Source organism: Coffea arabica, chromosome 5c, assembly GCF_036785885.1.
Source record: "Coffea arabica cultivar ET-39 chromosome 5c, Coffea Arabica ET-39 HiFi, whole genome shotgun sequence".
Lineage (NCBI taxonomy): Eukaryota > Viridiplantae > Streptophyta > Magnoliopsida > Gentianales > Rubiaceae > Coffea > Coffea arabica.
This window is the reverse complement of record NC_092319.1, coordinates 35499952-35522009: the sequence shown is the minus strand read 5'-3', so window position 1 is coordinate 35522009 and position 22058 is coordinate 35499952. Positions and strand designations below refer to the sequence as shown.

Genomic DNA, 22058 nt, shown 5'->3' with positions numbered 1-22058 from the left:
GGCAAAACAATTTTCGGTACTGCTCTCTTATATAAATAGAAAAATGTATTCCCCGAGAAGATTACTTATTAAACCCATATTTAATAATCTTTTTAAACTAATGATATTTGCTTGCGTTTAGAATGTGGGATCTAAAGAATATTTGAAATTTTTTTACTTAAACTAAAAAAAAAAAAAAAAATTCAGTTCTTCCATTTTGACTATCGTGCCACAACTTAAGATTTAAAATTAGTTTAATTTTCATGTTAAGAAGGTTTACTTACATCAATTTTTGGTTTGAGCTACTTAAGATCTAAAGTATTGGCAAGCACTTCAATTTTCTACAGATGGTAAACCAATAAAGCTAGCTTAATTAATTTTATAATTAGCTTATTTGTCAAGTAAATTATGAATGGTTGCATGGTTAGGTTTTACGTATACTTTCAATTGAGGATAGAAAGCATTAAATTTTGTAACAATTTTGAATAATCTCACCAGCCAAAACTTGTTTGGGTTTTGATGCGAGTACCCAAGATTTAAAAAGTTCTCTATTCTCGCGACTCTACCTTATTGGGTTTTTTTTTTATTGAGAAAAAGAAAAAAAAATTTATTTACAAAACTTGTTGAAAATCCTAAAGCACTGTTTGCTTGACATGAGTAGGTGGCGAGTTCTAAAGAAATTAAATCGAAGTGCTAGACTTAGCATGAAATGCCAAGGCATGTGCAATTTTATTTGATTCCCTTGGCGCTGTCTCAAAGATACATTACCTTACTAGGTATATGTTTGTTCACAAGCTGCTGCTAATCTAATAAGCTAAATACTTATAACTTTGTTTTGGGCAATCCTACTAGTTTATAGAAAATCTTAAATCAAAAATTGCTTTTCAACTAATATTTCTTTGGTAAATGCTTCTCCTTATTTAGAAAAGAAATTGTCATTGAAAGGGAAAATGAAAATTTGGTTATCAAATTGGAAGTTGGGGAAAATTAAATATTGCATTCATAATTTACTACATTCATTGGAGAATTTTGATGAACTCCCTACTATTGATCAATATTTTTCCCTGCCACAAAAGCCAAAAAAGAAAATGAAAAATGCTGTAATTGCTTGTAGTCCTAAAATTTGCAGTCTATGATTTTATGAAATGTATTTTATCAACAAGTGCTTAACAGCATTACAATTTACAACTGGAGCACAAATTATGTGTAGTCTAAAAATATAATTAGTAAAAAAAACTAAGTAATAACACTTCTAATGTAAGTAAATAATTTCCATTAAGATGGACAGTTGAAGAGATATACAACAAGGCTCAATTGTAAGGGACCTAAATCTTGCAAGCCACAAAGCATATATAGTTAATTATGAGATGTTTAATGCCTTCAACTATTTGTTTCTCTAGTATGAAGCTCTTAAAGGAACTTGTAGCTCATTCAACCTAGCAAAAACTCCAACCAATGGTGCTGTATTATATGTACAAGCCTCTGTCTGCATATAATTTCCCCTCTCATCACTAAAATTGTCTTGGCAATCAGGACCTCCAACTAATGCCCCAACTATGACATTGGGATTTGGTTTAGGATTGCTATACCAGTTATCATACCCTTGGGTGCACCCAATAAACCCTTTATTCTCTTTATAAGACACAATTGAGGCCCCTCTATGGTGCACCCTAGTTGGAAACCTAAGGCCATAGCCCACAAGATAGCTCATGTTTTGTGGATTGGACCCCAAAATGTAGTCCACTTGGGATTTGGCAAGGTTCCTAAGTTCTTGATGCCCTACTAGTCCTTCATGACACTTAACTTTTTGATGGGATTTTTGGAGAAAATCTGAGTAGATTGTTAGTAGAAATGCTGCTGATGAAACATATTGCATGTTGTTCCATTGCCTGATGTATAAGAGCCCTGCTGGAGTTCTGTCAATATTGTTTTTGCTGCCATTGTTCTTGCCTAGACATGAGCAGATGTAGTACTCAGCTTTTGATCTATATTGCTCAAGAATGTGAGTGTACTGTGGCCTGTGCTTTTCTTCATGGAGTAACTGCAGATAAAGAGTCTTGGATCACTTGACTTCTGACACATGCTGCTTTTATAGCTAGAAACATGTCTTTTTGAGGAATATTTACAACTTTACAGCAACATTTTAGCTACTCCCCCCCCCGCTCCCCCCCCCTCGAGTCGAGCTCGAGCCGGCTCAATTCATGCATAAGAGTGTTCAAACCAAAGAAATAAATATTAGAAAGGTAACAAAAAAGTAAAAAGTAATCTTTTTTTAAAATTTTTTTTTTTTTTTGGAAATTGTACAGGAGAGGTGGAAGGAAGAATAATAGTCATGAGAAAATAATCTTAGAAGAGAAAAGTAATCTTAACCATGGATTACATCAGGTTTTAAAATGAAAAGATTAATCAAGAATTTTTGGCTGTCCCTAAATTCTACTTGTATATATACTCAATTGGCAAATTAGAGGATTTAGTCCTTCAAGGCCCTTGCACTTGGACTTTTCATAACTTGGAGTATTATCAAATTTAATATAATTCCATTCCACATTTGCTCTTCCAATCTAATTAATGCTACACTAACATGGATACACTAATGAACTATTGCATACATGTGAATGTTACATATATTTCCCATATTGTATATAAATACACTTTAACAACTCATCAAAGTTAATATATGTGAAACAAATAAACTCAATATTACAGAAATATGTTATGCAATAGGAAACAGATTGGAGACAATTCAATTCTCAATTTAATATTTTATAACCTCAATTGAATTGTAGACATATACCTAACCTAGCAACCAATGTGCCTAAATGTGAACAAGGGGTGTATTTTTTTTTTTTTTTTTTGTCAATCGTCATCCCTACTCCTACTCTTACTCTAACTACGAGAAGGACCGATGAGAATAGAATCACCACCGGATCAGACAAGTGCACTACGCACCCGTCTGGATTTGAAACAGAACCAAGTGACATTTTGGTGAAAGACAAAGTTTGAAACATTGCCTCCCCACCAAAACCTTAGGGGTTCGGTGGTGGCCACCAGCCCAAGAGTTGGAGGTTTGTGAACAAGGGGTGTAGAGGTGGCTAGATAACCCTTTTTTCAATGTCGACTATTGAGTACCGTAGCAGCTGTTGCTAGTGCTGTGCTTGGATATACTATAGGGATAATTTCAGAAACCTCCCCTGAGATTTCTGACACTTTCATTGGCACCCCCTGAGGTTCTTAAAATTACACTGACCTCCCTTGCTTTTAAATTGGACCCCTTTGCTGACATCATGAAGGCCAAAATTACAAATATATCCTATGAAGTTGGGGTTTATTACTACCCTTTAGTTGAAGAAAAAAGGCATCTAAAGTGATTAATTAAGCTTAACAACAATAACACAAACTTGATGGCTAATACATGAATTAAAGCTAGATTAGGGAGTAAGGCACCATTTTTGTGCCATTCTTGTGCCTGTTGTGAATATATAAATGTGTTTAAGTAATATTCAAAAAGTGTTACAGTAATTTCTTACGAAAAAAACTAGTAGGTTATCTATTTAACATAAATTAAATATTTTTTAAAAAAGAAATATTCCATAAAGTACTAATTCTTTATGGCTTTTCTCTATTACATGAATCAAGTACCAGGTTTTTATGAACATTTTATTCTAAATTATTTAATTTATGTTAAATACATAAATATTTGCAAATAAAATTCAATAGCCGTTACACAAATATTTTTACGAAAGGAAACTAGCATGTTTTGTATTTAATATAAATGAAATATTTGAAAATAAAAAAAATTGTCCATAATATACTAGTTCTTTACAAGTTTCTTCCATTATATGAATAAAGTACTAGCTATTTATGAGTATTTTACTTCCACATAAAAACGCAATTTTCAAATACGTTATTTTAATTTTCGTAAATTTGTTTAAGTGTGAAAAATTGGTTAAATAGCACATTAAATACAAAATCTGTTAGTTTCTCATAAAGAACTGGTATGTTATGGGCAATTTCTTTTTTTTTTTTATAAATTAAATTGACATATTTAATTTATGTTAAATACAAAACATACTAGCTTTCCTTTGGCCGCTATTTAACTATTTTTTCCTATAAAGAGCTGGTATGTTTCCCATAAAGAGCTGATACAAAACATACTACAAAACCTGTCAGTTTCCCATAAATAGCTAGTATGTTATGCGCTTTTTTTTTTTTTTTTAACTTTCACATATTTAATTTATGTTAAATACAAAATATACTAGTTTTCCTTTGGCCGCTATTTAACCAATTGTTCCTATAAAGAGCTGGTATGTTTCCCATAAAAAGCCGGTACAATACATACTACAAAACCTGTCAATTTCCCATTAAGAGCTGGTATGTTATGCGCTATTTCTTTTTCTTTTTTAACTTTCACATATTTAATTTATGTTAAATACATAAATTTAACTTTCAGAAATTGGCGCCAAATTACTTCTTCTATTGCCGCCTAGGAGTAATAATTTTTTAATCACCTTCATTAGATATTAAATTTCTGTTATTCTAGTTAAATGTAATTACCAACCAGCAGATACATTTGTCAATTAGTTAACGTAAGTAAAATTTAAAAGGTGATATACTAATATTTTGACGAAAGGAAAACTAATAGGTTTTGTATTTAACATAAATTAAATACGTGAAAGTAAAAAAAAAAAGGTAATTGCCCATAATATATCCGTTTTGTATAGGTTTCCTCTATTACGAGTTTCTTCCATTTAATTAGTTTAATTAGTTACTTATTTTATGTTAAATAGATAACCTACTAGTTGACTTAAAATTTATGAAAATCGGCATTTTTCCTGGCACATCTGGTGCTTACAATTGTTTGTATTGTACTTATAACCCCTCAACTTTAGTAATCATTCTAATAATTTATTCTTCTTTCAATCTTCTACTAATACAAGGACCAAAGGGGCATCCATGGAATAAAAAAACCTTCTCACACATGAAAATAATATTATAATCAGATTTGAACTGCATTGTTACCAAAAACTCAAAAGTAAGGGAGGTCAGTGAAATTTTGAGAACCTCAGGGGATGCCAGTGAAAGTGTCAGAAACCTCAAGGGAGGTTTCTGAAATTATCCCTATACTAAAAGAAGGTTCAAATGAGCCCATTGTGGCCACCCTGCTACATGTTTGGAATCAAGAATCCAAATTTGGATCCTTGAACGTGCTAACAAACGTACTCTGTCCCCATCTGTTAAGTCGTGTCACTAATACCCAATGGCATGGCATGTGTGGAGTCAGTTTTTAGTTGAATTTCAACCTAAAACGCTTACTCCTCCGTCAAATTATTAATGTTATGCTTTTACTTTATTGATTTTTTAAAATAAGAACTATCATTTCAAATTTAATACATACTTTTTAATCTTATCATTTAAATAAGTAACTTTATAAAATCCCAATGCATATTTAATAAAAAAAATATTTTGATTCCAAAAGATACATATGTAAATTCATCAATGTCATCTCATCTAAACATAATGATTATTATGTTTTCATAAAAAGTTAAATTCCCAAAATTGACTCTAATATTGGGACTGAGAGAGTACTTAACAGGTAGAGTGTGTTTGGATATTACATTATTTACAGAAAATTTTACTTGTTTGCATTATAAACATTTTTTATTGTCTTTTTATCTCGTATATATCACATTAAACAACTGTTATAGTGTTTTCATTTTAAAAAAATTATTCCAAATAATCTTCTATCCAAATACATATAAGTAACAAAAAAGATTGTTTAAGGTTATAAATGAGTTTATATCATTTTTTACATTGGCTATTGAATGATAAAATGATAAAAAAAAAAAAAGAGGTAAAATGATATGAAGTAAGAAGTCCTAGTTGCCATATTTTCTTTATCGATCAATTTTTCATTGGCCCAATAGTTTGATTATGGGCCTAGATGACAAATTTAACATGGACTTGATGTAATCTCGTTTTAATTCATTGTAAAATCCTACATATCACTATTTAAAAACTTGAGGGGTAAAATTGATCTTACCTTCAAGCATTAGTAACCAAAACAAAAATGTAAAGTCAAAACTTTTAACCGTTGTTAAACTAGTTTCGACCATTAAAACATCTTCATCAATTGTCATTGGTGGCCAAATTGACCTAATTTTTTTCGCCAAAAATTTTGAGACTTGTTTAACTATTCTCCCAAATATTGATAGGATTTGCACTTCTAGTTCTCCCCAAAATTTTATCTACTAAAGTGGATCACCAACTTTAGTAAATAAAAAAGAAAAAGAGGATCAACAGTGATTTTCTCTTCTTTTTATTTTTATCAAATATTAACAATTTACACGTATACCTACTCCTACTCCTACTCCTACTTCTAATCCTATGCCACGGCTAAAGAGATAGCTCCAACTGAATTATTGAAAATCGAAAGAGACTAAATCATCTTCGAACGAGATAGGTGCCCTTTAGCACCCGCTCAATTTGGAGAAGCCATGTAGAATAGCAATTTAGATAGAGTGTTATTTGGAATAATTACTGTAACACTTTTTATGATTTGATGTATGTGAAATAAAAAATTAATTGAAAATATAAAAAGATGAGTTGGGAAATGTGTTTATGATGTAAGCGAAGTATTATTTAAAATAATAAGTATCTAAACAATGTTAACAGGTTTGTTTAGACCGTTGGTAAGTGGAGTATCTAAACAATGTTAACAAACCAATTTTCTATCGCACGAAGAACTTAAATGCCTTTGTGATGACCAACAATTCAATAGACCGTTGGTTACCAATGTGATTCTCCACTTACCCTTTTAACGAGTCAAACTCGTGACTGAAGTGTTTTATAAACTGGGCAATGCTTGGTTGTCCAGGATCACCTACTTTAGCTGTTTCCGTGTCATTGAATTTTTGTCCTCCAATTGATATTCTATACCATCACAATTACTAGGACACTTGGCACCTCTTAAAAGTGCTGCCATGCAAAGACATCAGCAGCACGTGGCTTTGTTCTCCAAGGATATACAGCCCTGTCTTTCACCAGTAGTCACTAACTAGATGCCTTAATTAACGCTTACCTAATGAGACATAGCTCCATCAACTTTATGGAAAAAGTGAAAGTGCCATGTAAAAGTGAACATATGGTTTCTCATAGTTGAATCAATGGAAAAAGCAAAAGAAATCAAACAGAAATAAAGTGAAATCCAAAACTCTATATGATATTTGACACAAGATTGAAGGTCTTTACGGTGTAAATCTAAAAAGTAATTGACATGCAGGAGGGAGCAAGCTAGATCACCGCAGAGTATTTGAAGTTTGAAAATGACATGTTGTGGACAATAAGAGGGTACGAGAATTTGTGAAGGAGAACAAGTCACATTGAAGTTATTGAAAAAGACATCATTGGATATATGTTTTTTTTATCTATTGTCACCGTCCACACTTACTCCTACTTCTATTCTAACATATACTAGAGGAGTAATCCAATAGAATTACCAAAACTGACGGAAACTGAACCGCTATAGGACCATATAGGTGCACTAAGCATTCATATGAATCTAAAAGAAATCATATTAAGTGACAACTTTGAGGGGAGGTAAAATTTAAACCCTTGATCTCTCACCCCACAAGACACGTAATGGCCAACTACTCTAGAAGTAGTTGGTTAAGACATCATTGGATATTTTGGTGGTACGTTCATGAAATGCGCAACATTGTAATCCATCAATGATATCTTGTAGTTAAAAATATGAATTCTACAATTTCTTAAGGGGTTAAAGTTTACTTTTTGTTTGAATATCAACTATAAGTCAATTTAAATTTCAAATATAACAATTTATTCTGAGTCACCAAATTATGTAAATTTTTTCGTTAACGTGTTTTAGAATGCCTAAAATATGTACCTTTGAAACATCACCGATCTGCACTTGGCCAATTAGGCTATCGATTTTAGCGTATTAGTATCTTATACTATCAATATATCTAACACTCTTGAAATAAATTAAAATTCAATAAGCTTTTTTTTCACTTTTTAATGAAAAAGACTATAGTAATTACGGGGTATTTATGTTCATCTAAAGTAATTATGCTCATTCAGGGGTATTTATGTCTTTTAGTTAAAATCTATACGAAAATGCGACCAATTTGAGCAATCTAATGCTATATGCTGATAGTATAATGTAGTTAAATACTACAATTGATAGTTTGTAGTGTAAATTACAAAGCAATAATAGTATAGGGGTGCAATACAATTACAGTTTTAAAACCTGTAAAATATCATAGCAAATGTATAAGAATTAATTTTTCCTACAGTTATATAGTATTACATAAATAACAACCATGTAAAATTTGAATTTGAAATTTAACTTTTACATACTCTCTCCGTTCCATTTATTTAATCATGTTTGGGGAATCCAACTTTTTAACAATAGTGGTTTGATTGTGATGTTTGTGTATTTCTTTCTAATTTATCCCCACAAATTCAAATTTTAAATTTGAATGGTAACGTGCATATGATTAGAAAAAAAAGTTATATTAAAAAGAGAAACTAAAAAGTGCTTTGACTCAACGGTGACAATTGTTTTGAGACATCCCAAAATGGAAAGTAAAATGCTTTCAATGGGACGAGGGAGTATATGTCATAAATTCAATGGTGATAATGCATAAACTATCAATATATATATATAAGATTTACTGAATGTATAAGCTATAGGAGTAGAAGGGATTTTACCTTTGAGGCAATAATTTGAAGACCAGCATACTTAACATCCCAACTGAATTCGGTAATAGCCCAGCCAATGCCACCAAAACAATGAGCCTTGTCAATAACATACTTCAAATAATCTTCATTGTCGGTGGCTTTGTATAGCCACAAGGCTGCCCACAACAACTCATCCATGAACCCACTCACTGATTCATAATAGTTCTTCACCACCCCCACACTTGTATCGTATTTTCCCCTGTACTTGTCACCAAATTCAAACAACTGCAAAAACAGCATCCATTTCAACCAAAAAAGTAAAAAAAAAAAAAAAAATCAATCAAAATTACTTCCAAAAACTATCTAAATTAAGAGCATATTAACTAAATTATCTAGTACTTTTTCCAAAAATTATCTCGATTTAACGAAAAACTCAAAATTGTTACCTCTTGAGCATGCTGCAATAGTAGGTGAGAATAATGCGAGTTGATTTTCCTAAACACAATTGATGCTGCAGCCATTGCAGCTGCCGTCTCTCCGGCCAGATCCGACCCGGGATTTTTCTCGTCGATCTTGTACCCTCGTCGGGACGTCGTCATGTCTTCCGGCCGTTGCCAGCAGTAATGATCAGTATCTCCATCTCCAACCTGAAAATTTAAATACTTAAAACTGTTACTCATTCTGCATTTGCATGATCATACATAAATTTTGGTACAACCACATTTTAAAAAATAAAAATTTAAGTACCTCAGCCCATAGTACATTAGGTCTAGTGTGTGCCTTGCTGAAATAATCAGCACCCCATTTGATTGCCTCAAGAGCATGCTCCATTTCTCCAGCCAATTCAATTTGTTGCCCAAATTCAATAACACCCCATGACAACATTGTAACTGTGAATGCCATTGGCAATCCAAACTTGACATGGTCACCTGCATCATAGTAGCCTCCAACTAAGTCCACCTACAAACACACATGTAAAAACATACTAAAAATCTGTATTCAAACAACATAAATGATGAACCAAAATTCAAATTCTTGAAGAAAAATACAACTGAAACTGAACATTGTGAGTAATACCCCTTGTTCTAATCCATCTGTTAGGCCAGAATGGTGACGCCAAGAGACTCTTTGGTTGTATGGTAAGCGACCGGACCTCTGTGCTTCAAAGTACAGAAGGGATTTTGAAAGTGCATCTCCATAATCAAATGCTTGAGATGGGGTGCTAGAAATGGTAAAAAGCATGAGCAAAACAGAGCAATGCAGGGGAAATCTTGGTAGTTTTAGCATTCTGCAATGTTGATAGCCCTTCTTCATCTTCATCTCCTTTACCCTTCTTCTCCAAAAGGGATTTTCAGGAGGTGATGAAGAATATATTTTAAACAGCAGCAGCAGTAGCAATGGTAGAGAAGGCTTTTTAAAGGGCTCTTTACAAACACACACAGTCACGCACTGGTCATACCCATACGCATGTATTTTGGTGTCCATGCCATGGTCCACAACACAAGGGATTGCTGCCATTTTGAAATGGAAAAGTTGTTGTGTGAAAATTCCCTCTTACTTTTGTCACTCTTCTCTGTAGAAAAATTTCAGGCCTAGATTCAGGGATATGCCTTGGGATTGCCTTTTCACAGTTACCTTCTCTTTTGTGTTCTCCCTTGCCCCTAAGATTTTGAAATGTTTAATATAATTGCTTGATCTTTAGACTTCAATTTCCGATTTCAAACCAAATAAAACCTCATAACCGTTATGCAAACAGATTTAGGGCCTCTTAAATCAAGATTAAGCTGCATAAGATTTACTTAAAAAAAAAAAAAAAAAAAGACAGTTAAGTAGCCAAAATCTGCATCACATCAGTCGCAATTCAATTTGGACCGCTAATTGTTTTCCATAATTATATGTAACTGTCCAGAATATCTGCCCTGTGCATACAGTGTCACATGTTGCTTTCCAAGAACTATGAATAGCAACCATTCTAGTTCTAAGTGTTAATTCAGCTCTTTCCCCTAAATTATCAAGCAATTTTATCTACAAAATTTATGACTATTACTAGTTTATGATAAATGGCCTACTTTTGATAGAACTATACAATAACCTGTTTAAGAATTAAAGTTCTTAGACTAAATTCTTTCATTCATTGACGTTTATAAGTACTTCCTCTATCCCACTTTATTAGTAGCCTTGATTTTTTCTCCCATACAGTTTTAAAAAATTAATTCACATTTTTGGAAGAGTAAATTTAGTCTCACTTTTTCTTGAATTACCTTTACATCAATATTATATGACCAATTAATTATCACAAAAATCAAGACCATGAATACAATAATATTTGATGAATAGGCTTAGAATGGTACCATCATGTGATTTTGGATATGCTAGTACATTTGACTAAATTAAGTATTATACTTACTACAATTAAATTAGATTGGGTATATTAATTGATAACAAAGTACATTAAATAAGGATATTTTAAAGAAATTAAAAGTTAACTATACTTTTTAATTAGAAAGTGAACTAGATAATTTAGAATAGATGAAAAAGGAAAACAAGTCCAGCAAAGTAGATGGAGGAAGTAGTAAATAGTTTTCTAATAAAAAAAGAACAAGTAAATTTTCTATGAACATGGAATGTCATCTAAACTTGTCATAGTAAAGAAATTAAATAATATTTAGGAGTTTTACCAACAATGAATTTTAAGGAGAAAGTGTAAATCAATAGCATTAGCACAAATTTATCTTAAAAGGGAAAAAGAAAAGACAACTACAAGGTTGCCGACACAAGCATTTTCTATTTCCTTTTCATTTGCTATTTCCGTTTTTCTTTTTTCCTTTTGATTAGGTCTTGATGGAAGGGGAGACAACTTCAATAAATGATTCTGCTGGCTTCTAAATATTTGTCGTCAATGTTCTTAAATTCCTTTGCATAAGTATATAGGGAAACAGTTAAACTAACAAGTAACAACTAAGCCCAAAATTTTGGATGTTGTTACAACTTATAAACAAACCACCGCCTTTGGGTTGGTGGCCACTATCAAATTATTAAGGCTTGGTGGAATAGAAGGCAAGGCCTGGGATAGAAGGCAAGGCCACAATATGTGACTTTCTACAAATCTAGACGTGTGTGTAGTGCACCCGTCTGGTCCGATGGTAGTTTAATTTCGGTCGACTCCTCCATAGGTCCAATTGAGTCTCCTCTAGAATAGATTAGAGTAGGAGTAAGTGTAGAGTAGACTATTATCGGTTATCGAAAAAAAAAACAAAGAAAAAAAAGTTGCAACTTCTAAACTAAAACAGTCGAATTTGAGAAGAGTATTTGATTGTATACCCTTTTTTTTTTTTTAAAGTTCCTATAAGGCAACTAGCTCAGTTGGTAAAAATTTAAAACTACTAAGTTAGGTTGAGATTTTTAATTCTAGTTCGGCCCTCAGGTTTTCTGTTATACATTTCTATGTTACATTATGTCATAAAATGACAAGTGTCGTATCAAGCGAAATATTTTAAAATTTGGATTTTTGTCCATTATTATATGGGACGTGTCAATCAGATAGCTAGTGTAACACGTAAAGTTATAACAAAGAATCTTTTGCCTTTGAGTTCTCTTGTCACATTGCTCAAAACATCTACTGAATGGCAAACTAAATTAGTGCTGCTGGTTATGCACAAACAGGCAAAATCCCACTTGACTAGAATTTCAGTTATAATGAAATCAAATTTAGTGTAAAACCTGTTTAATTCTAGTTTCCAGTAGAGAAAATGAGTTGACCAGTATGATCATAAAGGTTTTATCTCCAGTGTCCTGAACCATCACGTCGCAGGTTTTCTCCCTGAAAACTGCAGGAAGCAGCTTTCAAAATTCGGAGAAGGGGCAGGACGGTTACTGTACTTGCTGGTTAATGATTAAGATTTGACCAACAAAATTTGTAAGGTCCAGATTTTAACATGTGTGAAATCCATAAAATGTTATTCTAGTGTTACTTGTTGTTGTTTTAGTGTTACATCATGTATAAATAATGTTACACCGTATACAAAATGCACACAAGCTTCCGAATCGATTGCATTGACAACCGTTCCAGCCCGGTCCCCAAAATTCTAGCCTTGAAATGATTTAGTGCAGGACCCCACTTACAATCCTGCCCCCATACCCTACCCAACCCCACCCAACCGATCCCTCCCAAGGGATGCCTAGTTGAAGCATTAGAAATCAGTACATACATATGAAATTACAGTAAAATGCAATTATGGTGCCTAAACTTTGACTCTTAACCAATTCTAGTACATGAACTTTGGAGGAAAACAAATCTGGTACTCAACATTATTTAAGCACATTTAATACGTTTGATGGATTTTTTTTCAAATTTCTACTAGAAGAAGCTATGTGTTGTTGTGTGCCTGGCAATGAAATTATAAAAGAATTTCAAAAAAATCAATAATAATCCGCTAGCCAATTTAAGGATTAATAGGATGTGTATTACTCATTTAAAAAGAAAATAAATTAACCTAAAAAAATACCAACTCGGACTAATCTTTTACCCTCAAAACTCCCCTCTCCTCTCCTCTCTTCACTTCTCTTCTCCATACCTTTCGATTTCAAGAAAAAAAAAAACTTTAAAACCCTTATTTCGGTTGAACCTTCATGAATTCAACCATGAAATTGTAAGAAAAAATATGTGAAATTTAGTTTCATATGAAGAGTTAACGGAGCTGCGTGGTGAGCACAGAGCGAGCTATTCTTTCGCCTTTTACTAAAGAATACCGTGTGCTCGCCACAAAAAGCAGCATACGCATATTTTTGGAGGGTGCTTTTGCTAAAAAAAAGGCCCCTACCGAAAAAATAATAAAATGAAGAGTTTGAAGTAACAATTTGAAGATTCTTCAATTAGGTATAAACATGAATTTTTTTTTTTTTACAATTTTGTTACGGGGCACTTGACAGCATGTGACATTTTCCAGTGTGATATAAAAAAATCCATCAAATATACCACATGTTTAAATATTGTAACATTAGGCATCAAATTTGTTTTCGTCTAAAATTTGAAAACCACAATTGCTCAACGATCAAAGTTTAGGCACCAAAATTGCATTTTACTCGAAATTACAATAAAGAGTTTCAGTTTTAGATACACAGTTGGGTAATCAATCGAGTGGACTGATGAATCTCAAGGAACAAGAATGAGCTCTCTCCCATAACTAGTTCAAGCAGGTATCCAGTATTTGCAGTTTGATACTTATAACTGACAAAAGGCAAATTGCCTCGAAGACCTAATTCGACTCTTTAGCTCTCGTTTGCCTCTTGTAAAGGGGGCAGTAACAACTACATTTTTTTGGAAGTAAACAATAATCAGAGTTTATGAAAAGGGAAGAAATGGTGAAAGAAGTTGGCTATACCATCATGTTGGTATTTTAGCATGACAGAGGGCCTAAAACAGAGCTCCAACATGAACTCATCTGCCTTGTCATAAACTTGCATGAAAACCTTAACAAGTAGCTTCAAGTATCCCATCAGAAGGGAAAAACCTAACAGAAAATGTTTTTCTACAACAACAACCAGAAATCAAGCTGTACTGAAGTTTTAACGATGGAAAATATTGCCAACAAGACTAGCAGGTATAGACAAATGCAGAATCCCTTATGTGGACAAGAATCATTTACAAAGAAACCCTTAAGAATAACAATATGTGTTTGACATTCCAGCTTTCTCCAGAGGCAGATGAAACCACACATATCATTTATCCAAGACAGAATTCTTTCAGGTTAAGACCTGGTATAAACGGCAATTACAGACGAAAATCAATCACTGCCTAGGATGCATGCAACAACAACAAACAGTAGTATTCAAGCTTAAGCCAATATATATGTGCACCTTCTCTTGTCTCTCCCTGCTTTTGTAGAGATGACAAACCAGAGAGAAAACCGCACTAGGTAGAAGAAAAAAACATCTGGCTTGGTAATTATCAAAACCCACAAATATCGAAACCCCCAGACACCCCATTTTTTAGGCAATATCAATCAGTTACAGTTTTGGTCTTCTAAGCTGTCACTGATGTATTATCTAAGAGCAATCATTTAACAGATCTTCAGGAATTTAAACTATAACTAGAATTCTAGAATTCCAAGATCAATTTAAGTAAAAATTATTTTGTATATCCAATTCTTCTTGTCTAGAAAGTTACATCATGCATATAGGGATATTTGAATCATAACTCAATGAACTAGAGTTAGGGGCTTGCGTGGAATTTTAACACACAACTGCAGTAAAGACCTTGCCTATCAAGCTCTAGCTTAGCAAACATAGGATTCATGAAACTTAAGCTAACAACTTGAGCTGAAACCAAAATCCAGCTGATTTTAAACAATGTTTCCAATCAAGCCTGATCAAGTCAAGATTTGCTTCACTATATTCTACTCCAGATGAAGCAATTAAGCAACACAAATACCAATGTGAACTTAACAGAATGTGGCATGTTAACATTACTACAAAACTAATGTGCAACAAAACAAAGCTGTTCTTAGCAGCAAACCAAAAGCTTGAAGGCTGAATTATGCTATACATTCACCATGAAATTTAACAAATAGGATGCTGCTGAAGGCAAGAATAATAAGAGTGATAACTAGATTCTGAAGCTACACCTGTTAGTTGATGCAAAGGAGAACCATTCTGTTTTTGGTCCTTTTATCATGTGTCCTTTTATTTAGTACTTCTCAATGACTAACTAATTGGTGATAGATAATCAAACAGAAGGGGTACTAGCTCTCGCAATATCTAATTAATCTGAGGAACCCCAAACAGAAAGTGAAAAGGATTGAAGTTGACTATGGTCTACCAATTTTTCACGGGGTAATGCCTCAGTATTTTGATTGTTCACAATTAAACAAACCATTAGGAGTATTTCCTGAATCCTGACTTCAATAGCCATATATCTCTGCTGTCAATAGCTAATCCCAAGTTTCTGACCTGATCAATCAATCAAGTGCCAATGCATATCTCTAGAAGTTCAGTCAAAGAGCTTCAGTTATCAAATGGAGAACATTACGATCTTTATTACTTAAACAACATTGACCCAAAAAAAAATGAAAAAAAGCTAAATGGTTTAAATTCTTATGTATGTTATACACAGTCAATCATGTCCCAAAAATCCAGTCACTTACTCCCATTTACAACTGTTAAAAAAGAAGAAAACAGAGATGACAAAGGGGGCAATGCCAAACAAAAGGAATTCAGTCCTGAAATACTTTCATCCACAAAAGTGCCTATATAGAGAAAACATAGGAGATGATAGATCAAGAAACAGTATGCAAGCTCATAACCACCTCAGGCAAGTGCATATTTCTGCAGCCTCGCAAACATTGTAGCTCCAATTTAAACAAAAATATTAAATTAACACATTGCAGGCAATCTGGATACTATTGACAGACATAAAGAAACTAAGGTGATTATCAAGTAACATTACTGTTCTTTTGCTGCAAGGGATGATGGACAAATGCTCCGTTCAGCAAACTGCTTAGCAGAACTTGAAATATCAGCATTTGAAAAGGCCAAGTATCAGATGATTAAGACTTCGGAATGTGGGAATCGTCTGAATTAATTCCTAATCCATGAAAGAATTGTTGCCACAGAAATCCTTTTCTCTAAGGAGAGGAAATTGAAGCTATAATGCATCATCAATGACAAATATAGGGATATCCTTTCCGACTGTTCAAGTACAAGAAACAATTGGCATTCACGTATTACTTATGTGTTTCTTAAGCTCAGCAGTAAAAGCACTGAAAGATGAATCGGGGACAGCAAAATGACAGCAAACAGCTAGAGATATAAAGTCTTCCCTTGCTTGTCATAAAAAATTTACCCCAGATAGCATAAGCCCAAAGGCAAAACTAATTCAACAAGGAAGAGAGGAATCCAAAGAGCAATGATAACAGACAGTTTCCACTGTCGGTAGAAGTTACCTGCTGAGATGTTCCTAGAAAACACACAACATACCAACACCTAGGGATGCATCATGATCACAACAACGGTCACCTCCTCGCCCAAGTCCCCATCCCCCAATGGATGAAATAATTATCCAACGGCTTCTAACACTAACAAAATTTTGCTTTAAACTAAGAAAACCAGAAGCTAAAATGTTCTAATTAAACAATTCAGAAATGAAAAAAACTTTTAAAAACACCATCTTTGAGTAGTTCTCCTTTTTTCTCCCTTCTCATTATGCTTCTTTCTTAGGCTTCTTAGCAGTTGCTTGAGAGTACAAGAAAGTCCCAAATATTGCAATAGCAGAGCCCAGCGCATTCAGAGGCCTGACTGGATTTCTGAAAACCAAGACTGTAGCAATAATCACCACCACTCTCTTCATTGTATTCCCCACTGAGAATGTAAGTGGACTAATATCATCAAGTGCTTGGTAAGATGATTGATTATAAAGATGGTAAAACACTCCAGACAAGATAACCCATAGGTAGAACTTTGATGAATTTCCAACCGCTTCAAGGGCTTTATGATACCCTGCCACCCACTGAGAACCTTCAACAAAACAGGCAACAGGGAATAGATAAAAAAACGATATTATACTAATCCAACCGTATAAATTCAACCCATTCACTTCCTTAAAATTCTGTAAACTCCTCTTTGAGTAAATGTTTCGTAGAACAAACCCGACGTTGCTTATCATAGCACCCCATAAGCCACCAAAATTGAAGGAAACTTCAGTGATAGCAGCCAGAGAGCAACCAAAAACAATAGGCAGTATCGACAGCCAAACTGTAAGAGGATATGTATCGCCAAGAAACGATGAAAACACCACGGAAAAGACAGGTTCAGCAGATTTGATAACATGTGTGAATGAAACAGCCACCTTGGAGAATGAAACACATGCCGAAATGTGACCTATTGTGTGAAACAGTGCAGGTCCAAGAAGTGCAACAATGAAAGACTTTGATATTTTTGGGCACGTATTAGGCCTTATAGCCCAAAGAATCAACATCCAAATAGAGCCACAAAGGAGCTGAAAAGAGGCAAGAAGCCATGGAAATGAAAAAACATTAAGCACCTTTTTGTTGTAGACATTAAACACAATGTTCTGAATATACCAGAGACCAAAGATGATGGCTAGTTGCAAATTCTTGCTGTTGTCTTTAGCCACTTCAATTTCCCCATCTGGGCTCTCTTCTTGCGGGATTCCAGAGGCCGATTTCACAATCTGAGATGTGGGCTTTGAAGAAATCCCAAAAGGGTGTCCGGATAACTTGGAAAAATCAAACCTTGAACAGGGAATCCGACATGGGTTACCATGGATTTGACTGAAATCAGAGATTTTGTTCAATAGAAGAGAAGGACACAACAGATTAGTACGACTTTGGCGTCTTCTGTTCACCAGATTTTGATTCAAAAGTGAATCATTAATGGGAAATCTACTGCTGGCTTTCAAGAAAGTGACATTTGAGGATGGAAGAAGATTCAGGCTGAGCATTTTGCTAAAAAGATTGAACGAATTTGGCAGTAAAAGCAAAAAGAGCTGTTTATGCAGCAGTTTTAGAAACCCCAAATCAATAAAGTTCCAAACCTTTTCCTATTAGCAAGACGAATATAGTCGTACAATGTTTCCCTGCAATACTTTACGTATTGTACACCAACCTCTTTGAAGTTTGATAATTCATGTGTTGGCATTTTTGTACTTTAGTCATCTTTTCATGAGATTCGCGTAACAGTTAGTATCCAGAGTCTCTTAAGATTTTTAAAGTTCAGCGTATGCGCCTCGAGAGGAAACCTATAACAAAAGGACAAAAAGAGCAATTCTGAATTCTGAAAGATATGAAATAGAAGAGGGCAAATTGCAGTTTTGGTTTCCAATATATTACTGTAATTAGTCTCTAATCTTGTTTAAAACATATTTTAATTTTGAATTAATTTAATATATACTGATAGTGAATATATTATTATGGTTGGATGCTTAACAATAATATAAATTTTTAATTTTAATTTTAATTTCATACTAGTTGTCAAATATGTAACGGTGATAATATATATATTATCTGTATTTATAAAATTAATCTTTCAATTTTTATATAACAAATAGCTCAAGTGCAACTGCACTACTTGAGAGCTTTCTCTTTTTTTTTTTTATTAAGTCAAAACTCTTGCACATTATGGTGTATTTATTTTTTTCCTACAAAATACTTAAGGGTAAGATACATGGTGCCTTTGTGATATCGTTAAAAGATACAAAACTCCTCTATTCTTTATAAACTCCCACATAGTCCACTTTATACTTTTAACTAAAGTGGAAAGGTGATTTTTGGCTTGTTATATCATCGACAGCAGATTATATCCTTTTTTATTAACAAGATTACAATTTATTTTATACTTTATGTTTTTCTTTTTTATTAAGAAAAATTGTTTTTCTTTCATTACTCTTCCACCCAAACATACCACCCCACTTTTTTTTTTCTTTTTCCTTTCCTTTTCCATTTTTCTTTTCTTCTTCTTTCTCCACTATCACACAACCACCATTTTGCCACCACAACTACCTCCTCCCTCTTTTTCCTTCTTTGCCCCCTACCACCCACTACCACTTTGTTCTCTTGTCTCCCTTCCTCCCACTTCCTCTCTCCCTTCTCCTCTTCCTCTTCTTTCCCTAAAAAGGAGAGAGGAAAGACGAAGAAGGTGAGGGAAGGGAAAGTGGGGAGGGAGGAGAGAAGAAAGGAATGATAGCAATGATCTAGTTGCTAGAGAGGAGGAAGAGAGAGAGGAAAGGGCGAGAAAAGGGATAGGAAAAGGGAGGGAAAAAGGGAAGAAGAGGAGAAAAAGGGAAATGGGAAAAAGGAGAGAAGAGAAGGAGTGGTGGCAAGTGGCGGGTAGTGGTAATGGGTGATAAGGATGGAGGGAGGATGGGGAGGAAAGAAGAAGAGGGAGCATGGATAATTTTTAAAACTTTTAAAAGTGTTTCAAAAGATTTTACATTTGTAAAAGCACCCATGATAGTTTAGTCAAAGGAATTTGGGCACCAATAATAAAAGGAGTTTGACCTTTCATTGATCACACAATTGACCTTTTTTTTTTAATCTTGTAAAATCTTATGCTACTTATAGTTTACAAAATTTGTTAACGCCAAATTTCACTTTAGGTAAAATTATAAGGAGGTTATGTGGAGGTTTTTAAAGAATAGTGGGATTTTGTAGTTTCGACAATACCACAATGGGGTTCATGTATTTTATCCAATACTTAATTATGGATAATGAAGATTTATCAAAACAATCTAAAGAGGTGGAAATAATACGAAAAAATCATTTCATCTCACTTTCTCTCTCTACCGAAAACGAGAAGGATTAACACCCCGTACTATAGATATAAGTCCAATTCACTAGTAAAAATCTTGAAGAATTTCATGATTTGACTCATTGGTGGATCCATTGAGAAAAAAAAATGTTAATAAGTGTAAAGAAATGAAAGAGCAGCTACCTTCAAACTATTGTATGCGAATTTAAGATCATTTGTGTAATTAATGTATAAATCTTAATCGCTCATATTGTTGTATTATTGTTAAGAAAATGAGCTTCTACTTGGGATACACAAAATTTGTCAAAATTCAGCTCTTTGATTAATCTTCGAAAACCCTAAAAATGATTTTCAATTGGGATATACTACTATTGTCTTCTTTGTGGTAGGTTATCATGTTAGTTAATTTCTACTTATTAGGAACTTCTTTAAGTGTAGACACTGTTCTTGCCTTAATTTTTAACAAGGAAACTTTCTGACAGGCTCCTAAATTATTAATTTTGCTCGATTTTGCCCCCTCAACTATAAATTGTCACAAATAAGCCCCCAAATAATAAAATGCTGAATTTAAAAACTTCTGTTAGATTTCACCATTAGAGGCGATGGAATCATGAGGTAACAAAACGATTGAATAGACAAAAACTCCCAATATAACACCCCCAAAAGGCTTTGTTGTATGGTCATTTGATGAAATTAGGCCAGAGAAGTAGATGATGAAACAAAAGGGGAAGAAAAGAGGAAGAGAAGAGGCCTAACATGTTTCGAAGAGATCCCGAGCCTTCTACCTGCGCATGTGGGGTACAATGCATGGTAAAATCATCATGAACCAATTGCAATTTGGGTCGAAGATATGCTGAATATGCACTTTCAAAGGTAAATATAATGGGGAGGAATAATGCACTAAATACTTACTATGATTTAGGGTGAGGGCTACAAGTATTAAGCATGGGCGGATGACCATGTGCGTGCTCCTTTCAAATCATACCTAAATTGATTAGACGAATTAGCCGAATAGAAAAAGAGCTAGAAGAGGCTAAAGATAAATCAACTAAATTGGAGTGCAAAGTGCAAAGAATGGAGGCCAAAATTTGGGGTTTGGAAGATAATATTCAAAGATATGCAACAAAAAGAAACAACTTCGTGTGGCACTTGTAGTGGCATATAGGGTAATTGCACTTGCAATTGCATTATGGGGCTTTAGGACTGATAATGAAATCGAATTGCTGTGACTAAAAGACTGAGATATGAATAGGGAGATGAAATTGAGGAGCCATAATAGTGCAAGGAAAATTAGTTTAGGGCCATCATTAGTGCAGGAAAAATTAGTTTAAGGGCCACAATAATGCATGGAAAATTAGTTTATGGGCCAATATATGGCTAGTTGAATAGTTTAAGAGCTAGAACAGTGCTTTGATGTGTAACACTTTTTTGTATGAGAATTATTTGATTTAGCCATTATAAAGGTAGAAAAAAATGTTTTCTAATGCAATGTGATGTCACTTTACGTGTTTTAAGAAAGCAAGTTTGTATTTGTTGCTTTTATTAGGGCTAGAGGTTTATGTTGATGGGTGTTATTGACAAAAAAGTGAGTAAATGGTCAAACAAGTGTTGTAATCTAGATAGACAAAACATTGTATTTAGAATAGAACAATTTGACAAAACAAATTACAGTGGTCCCGATAACAAAAGACATATAGTCATAACAAAAATCACAACTGACTACCACATCATTAGTGAATACCAATAACAAAAGACTAAAAGTCCTAACTCATATCATTGGTTAGGCTATATTATTTCTTGCTTGCTGGCTGTCCTCTTCCCTTTGGTACTCCAGCACAATTTCGAAAGACACTGCCACGCCTAGTTTCATTTGAGAAAGCTCTATCACTTGTAGCTTGATCAGCCTCTTCACAAGAATTTACAGTTGCACTTAAACCAATAATGCCTCTTCTAGAGATGCTTATTCTCGGCCCATTTAGCTCTCCATATTCTAATTGTGTATGATGGTTGCTTGCCAAGATAAGTGTAATTCATGCTAATCCAACTCTATTAGAATCTGTAAGTTTGGCCCTTTTTCCTTGTTAGTGGACATTAGTGATGAGATGAACCTGATCTAG

At 33.7% G+C, this 22058-nt stretch overlaps 2 protein-coding genes and 1 non-coding gene across 3 annotated transcripts; 1 reads left to right on the top strand and 2 right to left on the bottom strand.

Moving 5' to 3' along the window:
- Positions 1 to 1237: 1237 nt before the first annotated feature.
- LOC140003868 (endoglucanase 11-like) lies at positions 1238 to 10253 on the bottom strand. Its single transcript, XM_072050814.1, has 5 exons — positions 9757 to 10253; positions 9427 to 9639; positions 9126 to 9326; positions 8710 to 8964; positions 1238 to 2020 (listed from the first exon to the last, which is right to left on the bottom strand). Exons 1-5 carry the CDS (start codon positions 10195 to 10197, stop codon positions 1376 to 1378), a joined length of 1755 nt encoding a protein of 584 aa, XP_071906915.1. The 5' UTR covers positions 10198 to 10253; the 3' UTR covers positions 1238 to 1375.
- Positions 10254 to 13374: 3121 nt separating this feature from the next.
- On the top strand, positions 13375 to 13493 carry LOC140007922 (U5 spliceosomal RNA). The gene has a single exon (XR_011815365.1). It is a non-coding gene; the product is annotated as a U5 spliceosomal RNA (small nuclear RNA).
- Positions 13494 to 16477: 2984 nt separating this feature from the next.
- On the bottom strand, positions 16478 to 18285 carry LOC113690989 (xylulose 5-phosphate/phosphate translocator, chloroplastic). Its single transcript, XM_027209156.2, has one exon. It carries the CDS (start codon positions 18134 to 18136, stop codon positions 16877 to 16879), a length of 1260 nt encoding a protein of 419 aa, XP_027064957.2. The 5' UTR covers positions 18137 to 18285; the 3' UTR covers positions 16478 to 16876.
- Positions 18286 to 22058: the final 3773 nt, after the last annotated feature.